The sequence below is a fragment of the Schistocerca nitens genome, chromosome 3, assembly GCF_023898315.1.
Source record: "Schistocerca nitens isolate TAMUIC-IGC-003100 chromosome 3, iqSchNite1.1, whole genome shotgun sequence".
In the NCBI taxonomy this organism is placed as follows: Eukaryota; Metazoa; Arthropoda; class Insecta; order Orthoptera; family Acrididae; genus Schistocerca; species Schistocerca nitens.
This window is the reverse complement of record NC_064616.1, coordinates 663,469,898-663,483,747: the sequence shown is the minus strand read 5'-3', so window position 1 is coordinate 663,483,747 and position 13,850 is coordinate 663,469,898. Positions and strand designations below refer to the sequence as shown.

Here is a 13,850-nt window from a genome sequence, read left to right as displayed (position 1 = left end):
ATTTGTTATTTGTAAAAGGAGATTGTTTAGCACTTATTATTTGCAATGTGTTCTTTATCTGATGTTACTCACATTAACACCAGGAGGGTAGTGCATCACTGTTACTTTCAGTTGGCTATGATTAAGAGTGGCATTTAAACCATAACCACAAGGCTACTTACACTATAAAGTAGAGTCATCCCAAATCTTCTACCCAAAGACTTTTAACTCTACTATTCAAAACTTCCAGCCAATTGCTTCATAGCATATTTTTAAATTTTAATTGTAGAATAATAACCATCATGTACTAAAAAATGTCTACTTCAAGTACAAATAATAGAACATTACAAAGAAAATTTCATACCCATAACAGGCTGTTTAAAATTTCTTGTCTTAGCTCCACAGTAAAAAAATGTTTTAACATGCCAGAAGCTATAATACATTACAAGCTGTAATATGTTACAAATTTTAGTAAAGTAAAAGGCAGGAATAAATTTAACATTTTTCTCTAAAACCTGTTATTGTGTTCCATGTTGTGGCGTAACAAGCTTGTCACGCCACACTGAGGAGGAAGCCGAAAGGCACGCGTACACACACGCCGACTGGCGTCAAGTCTGGAACAGGATACGTTATGACTGCTATAAAGAAAATACGTAGTTTTGGAATATACTTAACTTTTAATCAACCCTTGTGATACATCTCTCTTGACTATACAAATGAGACTCGTAAGATACATGCACTGTGACAATTGGCGCCTTGCTAAGTCGTAGCCATTAACTTAGCTGAAGGCTATTCTAACTGTCTCTCGGCAAATGAGAGCAAAGGCTTCGTCAGTATAGTCGCTAGCAACGTCGTCGTACAACTGGGGCGAGTTCTCGTACGTCTCTCGAGACCTGCCGTGTGGTGGCGCTCGGTCTGCGATCACACAGTGGCGACACGCGGGTCCGACATGTACTAATGGACCGCGGCCGATTTAAGCTACCACCTAGCAAGTGTGGTGTCTGGCAGTGACACCACATTCCACTGCTCGACGGGTCTTGCGGTAGCGTTCTCGCTTACCAAGCACAGGCTCCCAGGTTCGATTCCTGGCAGGGTCAGGGAGTTTCACCTGCCCCGAGATGACTGGGTGGTGTTGTGTCATCATCATCATCATCATCATCATCATCATCATCATCATCATCATCATCATCAATCATCTCCATTATGGTCAGAGGAAGGCAACGGCAAACCACCTCCATTAGGACCTTGCCTAGTACGGCGGTGCGGGTCTCCCACATCGTTCCTCTACGCTCTGCCAAGAAGCATGGGACTTCATTTTCTGTTAATATGACTGATTGAATTTGTTGAAATGAACCTACCACAATGCATCTGGCTGTTACAGAACTAAACAATGAAATTAATGCCCTCCTTATCTGCTTACATGATCTACAAAGTCAAAACGAAGTTGATGTATGCCTGCCTGACCATCACATAATTACAGATATGTACATGTTAAACCAAAAGTACTGAACATTAACTGCATGGAAAATCTAGAGAAAGGAGGAGTTGGCATATTTGTTAATAATGATCATCAAAGACAAATCTATTGAACCCAGTATTCCACTTAGGTCAACAATTTGAATTGCTGCTATGAGGAAAAGTCTTTATTATTATTATTATTATTATTATTATTATTATTATTACAGTAAATAGATCCCCACAGGAATATTTTCAAACGATTTTAGAAATTTTTGTCATTATTATACAAACTAGCAGACAAATATAATAATACGTTAGTCTGTCGAGATATAATTTTAATCTCCTGCAAGATCCAAGTAATCTTTTGGAAATGTTTCTAAACAGTTATAACCTGCATTAATTTCCCCATTAGAATTACACAGGAATGCAGTGCATTCATAGACAACATAGGTGAACACTTAATCACTGACATAAATGTTCAGGTCTGTTAGATTGCTGGAAGGTCTAAGACATTACCCTAATGAGTTCTTTCTCTAATTATAAGCCTGAAGTAATTTTCAGAAAGACTTCCAGAATAATGTCACATAAATTATGCCCTTTGGGTACAGTTTTGATAGTGTGACTATCTCATTCTATAGCTGGTAATTTGAAGTCTCCCCCTGTTACAATAGTATGGTCAGAAAACTTACTCGCCATATTCTGCAAGTTCTCTCTGAATGCCTATAGCTGGTAATTTGAAGTCTCCCCCTGTTACAATAGTATGATCAGAAAACTTCCTCGCCATATTCTGCAAGTTCTCTCTGAATGCTCAGCCACTACAGCTCCTGAATCAGGTGGTCTATAAAAAGCAACTGATCACCATCTCAGACCCAACTTTGATGCTTAACTCCACCCGGATTATTTCACATTTGAAATCTGAATTAACCCTAGCAGTACCAACTAGGCAACCGGGAGGAGGGGTATTTTACACTCTCCTTTCATAAATATTGGAATCTAGTCCAGTACTTTATATTTTATAATTTGGAAAAATTATTGTTTTCAATTAATTCTACTACCTGATTCTATAATTATTTAGTTAAACTTGATCCAAAATTTTTACTAATAGCAGTAGATGCAATTTTTCAGAACAAATGTGATGTTCAGTATTCTCTGGTTCTGGAAACTACCCACATATCAGTATCTCTTTATAACGTATGTTGTCAATAAAAGTCAACAAGAATTAACTAAACCTTGATTTTTTTAATTTTTTGTGGTGGTCATAAACCCCTTCCCTGTAACAAAGGGAGAGAAGTCCTGGTGCAATATTGTTGTGCAATTTTCTGAACCTACATTTCTGACCTAAGACATGGTTGTTCAAACCAGAGGACCATGATCAACTCTAGGTACGATGCTACAAATAATGGGCTGAGCTTCCATCCCACATGAATTGCTACCTGTCTACACAAATTCAGCTAATTGCCTAAAGGAACAGAGTACAGTCTCAGAATCCAAGCGACAGATTCATTCATGCCGACATCAACTGTGATTTGCAACCAGTTGCACCCTGTACATCCAATAGCCATCAGCAGGACCTTGTCCACATATCAGGTGAGACCTGGCAAACATGCCTAGTGCACACTTGCTTAATTCCTTACCAGTCTGCTGTTTTCCTGAGGGGCTCCATTACCCACTTAATACGGGAGCACCCAATGACTAGCAGACCTCCCGTCTGCACTTGTCTGGACCTGCCAGGAAAAATTAGCCAATGGGCCCACAGGCGAGGCATCTTATGCTAGCTCAAATGTCCTATGAACACTGGGTAGCACCTTGCACCTTTTGCTAAAGCATAATGGGGCAACCCTCTCCCCAGTGGTACATGGCCCATCACAGTTTGTCACTCACCCTTGAGTGAAGGCAGACCACTCAGATGATGTGCATCAGAAGACACAGTGACAGTGAGGCTTCCAGGAGATTCCAACAGCATTAAAATTATTGCAGCTTCTACCAGAGGTGCCTCAATGTCATTTCAGCTTAAAGCAGTAGCCTGAAGTCTGTAGAAGCCAATGCAACTTCTAGCTGTTTCCAGACAGTGGTCAGTTCTCCTTGTATCTGCACATAGTGTGCACAGTTTCTATCAATTTCTACTGTGTAAGAACCGTACAATATCACAAAAAAAGAATACACAAAACACAACAAGTAGCAGCAGATAAGAAAGAAAAAACAGACTTCAGCAAGGGAGAAAAATTACCTCACCATGGCACTCCTAAAACTGCAATGCACAATATGTACAAACACAATCTACTGCTGCAGCTGGCACCTGCTCTTGCTTGGGCAGCTGGAGGCTTCTGGGTATTAAAGTAGTATATGCAAAAGTTGTAAATTTCAAAGTGAATCAAGCAACATTAAAACTAATAGTGAAGGGAATGCTCGATTCTAAATTAACAAATAAAACCTAATATTCTACGTGCCTAAGTGCTTATACCAATAAAAATCTGAATATGCTACAGATCTTTGTAAACATCTATGGCCAGATCATCTTTGTCATGGATGATATCAAATTTTGGAGATGAAAATATCAAAAGTTTACTTATTATTCTATTTTTATACACAAGGGCTTATGGAGGCATATTCTGAGATTACTCATCCATCACTGAAGATACAAACTTTCACTTTCACAGAAGTGTGCAATAACGATAATTTGTGTTGTCCACTCCTTAACGACTTTAGAAGACTCTTTCAGCAGTTGGGCATACTGACAACAGTCTCACAGTACATTTACTCCCTTATGAAGTTTGTCGTCAACAGTCAATTGCAGTTTGGAAACAATGACATTCATAAATATAATACTAAAAGCAGAAATTTCCTATGTTATTCTTCACACAGCTTTAGTGTGGCACAGAAAAGAGTGAAGGGGAGAGGGGGAGAGAGAGGGGGAGGGAGGAGAGAGGGGGAGAGGGGGAGGGAGGAGAGAGGGGGAGAGGGGAGGGAGGAGAGAGGGGGAGAGGGAGAGGGAGGAGAGAGGGGGAGAGGGAGAGGGAGGAGAGAGGGGGAGAGGGAGAGGGAGGAGAGAGGGGGAGAGGGAGAGGGAGAGGGAGGAGAGAGGGGGAGAGGGAGAGGGAGAGGGAGGAGAGAGGGGGAGAGGGGGAGAGGGGGAGAGGGGGAGAGGGGGAGAGGGGGAGAGGGGGAGAGGGGGAGAGGGGGAGAGGGGGAGAGGGGGAGAGGGGGAGAGGGGGAGAGGGGGAGAGGGGGAGAGGGGGAGAGGGGGAGAGGGGGAGAGGGGGAGAGGGGAGAGGGGGAGAGGGGGAGAGGGGGAGAGGGGGAGAGGGGGGGGAGAGGGGGAGAGGGGGGGAGAGGGGGGGAGAGAGGGGGAGAGAGGGGGAGAGAGGGGGAGAGAGGGGAGAGAGGGGGAGAGAGGGGGAGAGAGGGGGAGAGAGGGGAGAGAGGGGGAGAGGGGGGAGAGGGGGAGAGGGACGGGAGAGGGACAGGGAGAGGGACAGGGAGAGGGACAGGGAGAGGGACAGGAGAGGGACAGGGAGAGGGACAGGGAGAGGGACAGGGAGAGGGACAGGGAGAGGGACAGGGAGAGGGAGAGAGAACTTTGACTATCTACCCAATCATGCAAAGATAATAATGTACAGAACATTCTAGTTGAGAATAATTAAATATTAGGAAGAAAGGAGAGGACTCACTGAAAGGCAGAAGTGCTGCATCATCAACCGGGGGTGTGGGTGGGTGGGTGGGGGGGGGGGGGACGTGCATTTGTTTTTCCTACAAGCTTGAGAAAGGAATGTCATTTCAAAAGCTAGCATAGCAAAGCAAAGCTCTGTATCTTTTGTTTGTGTACCTGTCGACAATGCAACGCTTCTGCCTTTCGGTGAGTTGTCTCCTTTCTTCCTAAATAATTCAATCATTGAAAGAATTTATCCTGCTCCTATGAAGAATTTGTGTGTGTGTGTGTGTGTGTGTGTGTGTGTGTGTGTGTGTGTGTGTGTGTACTGGACTACACATTCAATAGCCAATATTTCATAGTTAGGATATCATTATCATTTGTGCGCCACCTACCAAACAATTCACAAAAGCCCATTTATGTGCCACCTACCAAACAATTCACAAAAGCCTCAATGTAAAACACTCATACGCAACAAACATAAATCCTACGATTACGGTTGTGTGTGTGTGTGTGTGTGTGTGTGTGTGTGTGTGTGTGTGTGTGTGTGTGTGTGTGTGTGACATCCCCTTCTTCCCTATATTGTTCCAAAAGTTTTTATGTTTATGTTTGTTTATCAGTTTTACTGGGAAAAAAATCACAACCTCAAAATTAGTATTGCCTCACTTATCAATCTCTTTGCGAACTAAATAAATTTCTGGTTGGAATTTTATTTTTTTAATACAACTGTAAATAGTTTGTTCTGTTTGATCCAGAAACAAAAACCTTCAGATAAAAATGAAACTTTCTGAAATAGAGCAACCCCCCCCCCCCCACACACACACACACACACACACTGTTAGTACTATACAGACCAACTATGTTAAATACTTCCAACATTATATTCTATTGTAGAAAGGTAGGTAAAATTGTAATTACATTTTCTTTCTCCAGTTTGCTCAGTCTTCTTTCCTGATCGGCGGTCCGAGATGACACGTCCATAAAATCCTACAAAAGGGATTAAAAGGGTCACATTAATGAACATGAAGTAAATAAAAAGAAAGAAAGATGTTAAGGAATTTCTTCCTAGACAGGAGAACTGCAAGCTCAGTGGATAAATGATGGCGGGGGAAAAAAATATCAGTGAAAGCTATTTTGAAGTTTCATCTCCTAGAGTTCCCTTGAAATCACTTGCAACTTTACATCAAAAATTGCATTACTGTAGCCGTTTTATCTTTAGAACATATCCAGCAATTACCAAAGAGTATGTGAGGGTGTTCAATTGCTTATATCTGTCAGTATGTACAACAGAGCTGTTTCTCTTAGCCTAGGTATGATAAAAACAAGTACTGAACTATAATATGGAGTATCATTCATTCTGTACCTCAATACAAGAAAGTAACTGAGCATCATTTTAGTGAGCATGGAAGCAAATAATTTTACTCTTGGTTAATAACTACAATTTGGTCCACACCCAGTACCACTAACTCCTACTTTGCATGCATCACAAATGACATTATTGTTCATTGTCAACTTGTGAAGAAGCTCCATACTGATGGGTGAATGCTGGTAACTGGGATGACCAACAAGTTATAAGATATGTAGAATAAAGAATTGTTGCTTCATGCAAGATGTGATTCACCAGCTGTAGCAAAGAGAAGATACTCCTCAATAGATGCCATTTTGTTGGCTTGATGATCAACTTCATGCCCACATCTTCTCTTCATTTCCCTACATTCACCCTGTTTCTAAGGAAGTATGGCTGTCTGTACGATTTCTTCTGCAGCATTTGCAACATCAACAGCTTCTTGTGCATTCCTTATTTCTATAACAACCTCGTAATTGGCATTGGCACTCTGCATGATGCAAAAATAAGTGGCATCTGTACCTTACTGTACATGTGGCCCACGCCCCATGGCCTCTAAACAACACCCACTATCACCCCATGAGGTAGATATTACTGCACTTGCACCACCCATTTTGATATCCACACGCTTATTCACTTTCATACAACCCACATTTACTTTGGCACTAAAGTTCCTGCAGACTCCACAATTCCACATGATATCTGATCTGATACTGCTGCATTACTTCCTTAACATCAACAACTTTAGTATCCTGTGCACTAAGTCAACTATGAGCAATGTCATTACCCTCTTCATTAATTACCTTTATCTTCCCGTTCATAAGGTGGTCTCACCAAGTGTCTAACCAGGATTGGCAAGTTTAACTATATTCATGCCAACTGGACATACTGTGGGAAGAGGTAAACTAGACACAGGCCTGCTTCCCTCCCTTTCAACTTTCCCCTCCTCTGCCAACACTGACTCTTCTTTCCATCTTCTCTAAAATCTTCCTAGTCCTCATCTCCCACGCCATGTTTTCAATCAACCAGTTATCAAATTCTTTCTGCCTCTTCTCTGCATACTCTGCAGTAACTCTAATGCAAATATTACCACTCCTCCTCCTTCATGTTATCTGCTCCTAACCTCTTAGACAAATTTACATTGTCTGCTCATAGCTTATCTACTTCGCCTTTTACAATTTCCAATATCTCCTTTCTGGTAGCTCCTTGTGGTACTGAAAACTCTGCTCTAAGAGGTATTATCCATGACAAGATTACCCTTTATCAATTACACAAACACCAACAACAAGGAAACAAACATATTATTATCCCAACACTTTTCATTACTTCACATACCAGCCCATATTCCTTGCTCAACACTACTGTTAGCTCCAAACAGCACACACTATTGTTCTTATCTTACAGTTCTCAAACCTTGGCACCATGGAAGCTCTATTCATGAAATACAACAAAACAGCAAAACAAAATCACATTATGAGGAAGGCACTTAAACTTAACACTATCAGAATACTTCCTACTGTAACTTAACTACCCTGCCTAAATGGCTGCTCATAATTACTACCCTACACACTGAAAACAACGAGTATTATTTGACAGCACTCAGCTTTGCCCCCTGAACACATGACTGAAACCTTATGTAGTCTTAGACAGTGAGCCATAGCCCTTGCTCATGGTAACACATGTTACAAACCTAACATTGCTATTTATAATGGGTAGTCAGATGAAAACTGAACGCTGACCACAAGGGGACCATGGAATGTTTCATTCAAAAGTAAACATCACACATTTATCCCACTGGGAGACAAGGTGATCAAGTCCTGTTTTGTAGAAAGCTGCTGTTCAGAGGATGTCACAGTGTTTCCCAACCAAATCACTGAACCATAGCCTTTGTCCGTTTGCTGGTGTGGGGCGGGCATTATTGCGAAGCAGGATGATTCAGTCTGGCAGCATTCTTGGGCATTTTAACTTCATGGCTTGTTGGATCTTCTGCAAAGTTTTTCCGAATACTGCACACTGAGTATGGTTACATGCTCAAGGAACTCAATGAGTAGTGGGCTCCTGAAGCCGACGAAAAAGGTCATCACCAGCTCACCGAAACTTGTGTGAACAGCTGAATTTCTTCGGTGAGAGAGATGTGCGATGTTTGACTTGGCCAATTGCCCTCGGGGTTGTCGGACAGAATCATCCTGTTGTACATCCGCGGCTCGTGGTCTTGCAGTAGCGTTCTCGCTTCCCGTGCACGGGGTCCCGGGTTTGATTCGCGGCGGGGTCGCGGATTTTCTCTACCTTGAGATGACTGAGTGTTGTGTGTCTTTCATCATCATTTCATCCTCATTCACTCGCAAGTCATCGCAGTGGCGTTAAAGAACTTGTGGAGCGGCGGCCGAACCGCCCTGCAAGGGGTCTCGCGGCCACCAATGCCATACGCTCATTATTATCCTGTTGTACGATAACGCCCGCCTCCCCATTGCCAATTGGATGAACACTAGGCTTCAGTGATTTGATTGGGAAACGCTGCAAAATCCTCCACACAGTCTGGATCTGTCACTGTGGCATTGTTACATCTTTGGTGACCTGAAGAAAGAAATGCACGATGTCGGTTTTAATCTAATGAGGAAGTGGAAGAGCAGGTGCGGTTGTGGATCTGTCAGTGGACGATCACATTCTACAAAACAGGAAGTGATTGTCTCATCCCCCCATTGTCTACTCTCCCAGTGGTATAAATGTCTTAACACATGTGGTGACTAATTTTGAATGGAAGCATTCCATGGTTCTGTTGTGCCGGATGTTCGATTTTCATTTGACTGCCCCTCATACATGCCCACAGAACATTCTGCAACTACCCTCCACATACTGTATTTACCAATATAATTACACATTTGGCAAATGATCCAATGTCTCTCCATAATACTTGCAGTAAAAACAAACATAAACAAAAGGCTGCACTAATTCCTGTGTCAACGAAACTGCAACTTCACATTAGTTTCAAACCCCCTATCCCCCCTCCTCCCCCCCATCATCCCCATCCCCCCATCATCCCCACCCCTACCTCATCCTCCTCTACGGACAGCAGCTGTAGGCATTGTCAATCCAATTCCTGACACCAGACAAAGCTTTCTGGGGGTGTAAGACCGTTTCTGTGTGGGGTTTGGTCATGGGGGCATGGTAAGGTTGCAGGACCAGATCGTTGGTAGCTTAGACAGATAGCATCAAAAGGCAACACGTTTTATTGGCACTTATTTGACTACACTGGTAGCATATCTGTGAAGGTGATGCTCGCACACTCTTGCAGCACATGGTGAGGATAGTGCGTGGCAGCAGAAGGTTGATGGCTGCCACGCAGTGACATTAGTGGTCAGCAATGCTGACTCCACTAGCTTACACAGCAGCGTGTGGCCCCATAAGTGGGACTCAGCCGTACACAGATGGAGCCAGTGGCACTCAAGACTACCAAGTTACATGAAGGGGTGTCAGCCTCCAGAGGTGGAAGCCACCTCACAAAGGGATGTGGTGTGGCACCTGGGTGCCTGTACCAGAATGGGTGACTGTACCGCCCTCCAGGACTGGAGTCTGGCAGGTGCTGGAGGGGACCAGGAAGCAGGCTGTTAGTGGAGAATTATGATCAGTGCAGTTATGGATGCCCAGACTTTTAGTGGCTGCGTGCTGTCGCATGTCAAACTACCAGCATGGCCCTCTTGACACAGTAGGCACTGCTAGACTGCTAGTCCCTGTGCTCAAATAATTATCTGCACCCGTTCACACCTCACTTCTTGTGCCAACATGCTGTTTCCAGTTGTACTCTGTGTAACAAATCTGTGGCCCAGGGCTGTGAAACAGCTTGCTTTGATCTGCAAGAGTTCTTTTATACAGCTTTGGTTGCAGTATCATGGTGCTTGCCCTAATCTGCCTCATGCTGTTTGAAAAGCCCCATGCTGCAGTCGGTATGCTGGTATGTAGTGCACATCAGTGCCTCCAACTGCTGTGGCTGAACTGCTAGTTTCTGATGTACCACCCAAAAACTATGGTGGCATCACACTGCCAATCTTTATTGGGTGAAGAAAATATTGTCGATAGCACAGCACACTTCTGTTGAACTATCAGTACTTTTAACTGATCTATAGAACTTCTATTATGTCTTGTTTCTATTATCTTTAAAGATTCATCGTAGTTCAACCCTATCAACCCAAAATATAGTACTGACATTTCTCTGTACTTGAACCTTTGCAGCACCACTCACTTAAGAATATAGAAGCAATCGTCATTTCATCAAAGCCCAAGTTGATCTATTGATGTGTCATTGGACTGGCAGATCACAATTTTAATGTAATTTGCTGAGTCTCATATGCCCTCTGTGTTCAACATGGCTGACTGAGTACACAGAATCCAGTCATCCCTGCCTAGAGTTAATCTTGGCAAAATTATTTTAGGAAACATCCGGATGTTTGATGAGCCCAGACAGGAAAGTGGCCACACAAATAGAGGTCATCAGCTACTCACTGGATAGTGTTGAAGTGCCACATGTGACTGAGGAAGAAGAGGATGACAGGTCAGTAGTGGTGATTGACTCTGAAGCCAGCATACGCCCAGCGCATTCAGTAGTGACAGCAGTAAGTGACATATGGTCTTTGCTGCTGATGAATACAGCCATTCCCACATTAGCTCCTCTACATCTGTATTATATATTCCACAAGCATCTACACAGTGAATGACAATTGGTCTGTTATACCAGCACCATCGAATTTGTCTTATTCATGTAGTAAGCGACAGAAAATGTATTATAATGAAACTATTATTGAGGAAGTGTCGATCTCTTATTACATCAGTCTAACAGAATTTCTTAATGTTAGCTTGAAGATAATTTCCAGCATGTCTCCTTTTCCGCTGAAATATATCTTCCACACATATACACTGCTGGCCACCGTAAATGCAACACCCTGAAGGAAGCATCCGAATCAAGTGAAATTTAGACCATGGGTTTGCAGCGATGAGATACGCAACTGATTAGAATTTCAGCGCAGACGCACATCACTCGCGCCTGTGGCGCCACCTCATAGCGCCATTTAAGGCTTGGCGATTTCGACGAGTGTACGTTCGGCATATGTGTTTACCTTGTGGTTGTTTCACAAGACTATCAGTTATGCCTCGTAGACAACAGCGAACATCGTTTGATCAAGTATCCGAGTTCGACAGAGGAAGGATAGTGGCTTACCGAGATTGTGGATTATCATACAGAGAAATCGCTAGTCGTGTTGGACGAAACCAAACAACTGTAATGCAGATATGTGACCATTGGATGCAGGAGGGTACGACGGACCGACGTGGTCGATCGCATTCACCTCGGTGCACCACTGCACGTGCTGATAGGCAAATTGTGCGCATGGCAGTGACAGATCGCTCAGTGACATCCCGAACCATAGCACAGCACATTGCGTCTGTAACGCATCATCCAGTGTCTGCGCGTACCATTCGATGCCGTTTACAGCAGAGTGGTCTGTCCGCAAGACGTCCATTGCTTCGTCTACCATTGACGCAGAACCACAGACGTCTCCGTCGCCAATGGTGTGATGGCAGACGGATGTGGACGGCAGAATGGAATGACGTTGTCTTTTCTGACGAGGCACGCTTCTGTCTGCAGCACCACGATGGTCGGATTCGAGTGTGGAGACACCGTGGAGAGAGGATGCTGGACAGCTGCATTATGCACCGCCACACTGGTCTTGCACCGGGTATTATGGTATGGGGCGGTATTGGATATTACTCTCGCACGCCTCTAGTACGCATTGTCGGTACTTTAAATAGCCGGAGCTACATATCCGAGGTGATGGAGCCAGTTGTCCTTCCTTACCTTCAGGGCTCGTCCACAGCCATATTTCAACAGGATAATGCGCGACCACACGTGGCACGCATTGTCCAAAGGTTCTTCGTCAATAACCAGATTGAATTGCTTCCCTGGCCGGCCCGCTCTCCGGATCTTTCGCCGATAGAAAACATGTGGTCCATGGTTGCTCAACGAGTGACCCAGATTACATCCCCAGCTGCCACACCAGATGATCTTTGGCAACGTGTGGAAGCTGCTTGGGCTGCTGTACCCCAGGAACACATCCAACGTCTCTTTGACTCAATGCCGAGACGTGTGGCAGCGGTGATCTCCAACAATGACGGCTACTCTGGCTACTGATTCTGGCAGGAACCACATGTCACAGACGTCTGTAAACGTAATCATTTGATACTTGGTCAACATGTTACCTACAAAATAAATTTTGTTGTGCTACCTCTTGTCTTTCTTGGTGTTGCATTTACGGTGGCCAGCAGTGTAGTTCCTCAAACCATGTCAGTTCCACTGGAAAATTTGGTATGTCATATCAGTGGAGCCTATATTTATTTTCTCCTTTACTTTCTGCTTAGGTGAGCAAGTATGGTAAAAAGAAGAAATTGCAAGACATTTTGTGACATATGGCAGGCATCCATATATATTGCACTGGTATCCACTGAGATGTCTTTAGCACCTAACAACATAAGATATCTAGAAGATGGCTTATAGTGTAGTGTATCAGTACCTTTCCCCACTTTTTGAGAATTTTCCCTGTCAAGTAGAGAGAAGTGTGTCAGTAGATGCAGCACAATGAGATTTTATCTTGTAATGGAAATGGACACCCCTATCACTTATTCACAATTCCTTCGTCTCATGTTCCCAAAGAGGAGGCTGTTTCTACAAAATCATAAATGAACACACTTTTTCTACTGTTTCCTAACTAACTGGTCAGTGATGAGGAATTCATTTCGGTGGTTGAACTCTTATCAACTTGGGTGGAAGAATATTCCAAGTTCGGCAACTGCTGTAGATTACAGATATTTTCTATTTCTGCATTCCCATCAAAATTTGTTGTTTTCATTTAGTACAATTAATAATTGACTGGACAAAATTTATTTAGTTGGCTGAACAAAGAAATTCCGTTGTTCATTTCCCCAAAAACTCATTGCTGCATCTTATCTTGTACAAGTGGACTATACCAACACAGAAAGGCGAGCATACAAGTTAACAAGTATAATTGAGGACTCGTGGCACTGCTGCTGCATACACAACTGTTGTACATAATAATGATTATTATTTACCAATACAATGACTGACCAGTTAGCAGTGTATATTTTTCTGATTTTTTAAAAATATAGTAAATATAAAAATAATACATTCAATAAGTAATTTTCAACCAATATCACCTAGAACTGCAACTTGAACTTTGTTTTTAAAACAATGAATAAAACTTACACAATAATAAATGCTTCTAAATGCCACCCCCCCCCTCACCAAAAAAAGGGGGGGGGGGGGGGGAGGTAGATAAATTTTGGGAACAGAATAAATAAAAGGAATATAAAAATCTTATTGGGAGACTTCAAGACCCAGTTGGGAAATAGAAAGCAAAT

At 43.1% G+C, this 13,850-nt stretch overlaps 1 protein-coding gene across 3 annotated transcripts in view; it reads right to left on the bottom strand.

Moving 5' to 3' along the window:
• LOC126249700 (spindle assembly abnormal protein 6 homolog) overlaps positions 1–13,850 on the bottom strand; it is a 256,468-nt gene that overhangs the window by 112,950 nt on the left and 129,668 nt on the right. For all 3 annotated transcript variants that reach the window (XM_049951376.1, XM_049951377.1, XM_049951378.1), the window contains one exon: positions 6,002–6,070. In XM_049951376.1, coding sequence (XP_049807333.1) covers positions 6,002–6,070 — 69 coding nt within the window. The remainder of the gene's footprint in view (positions 1–6,001; positions 6,071–13,850) is intronic.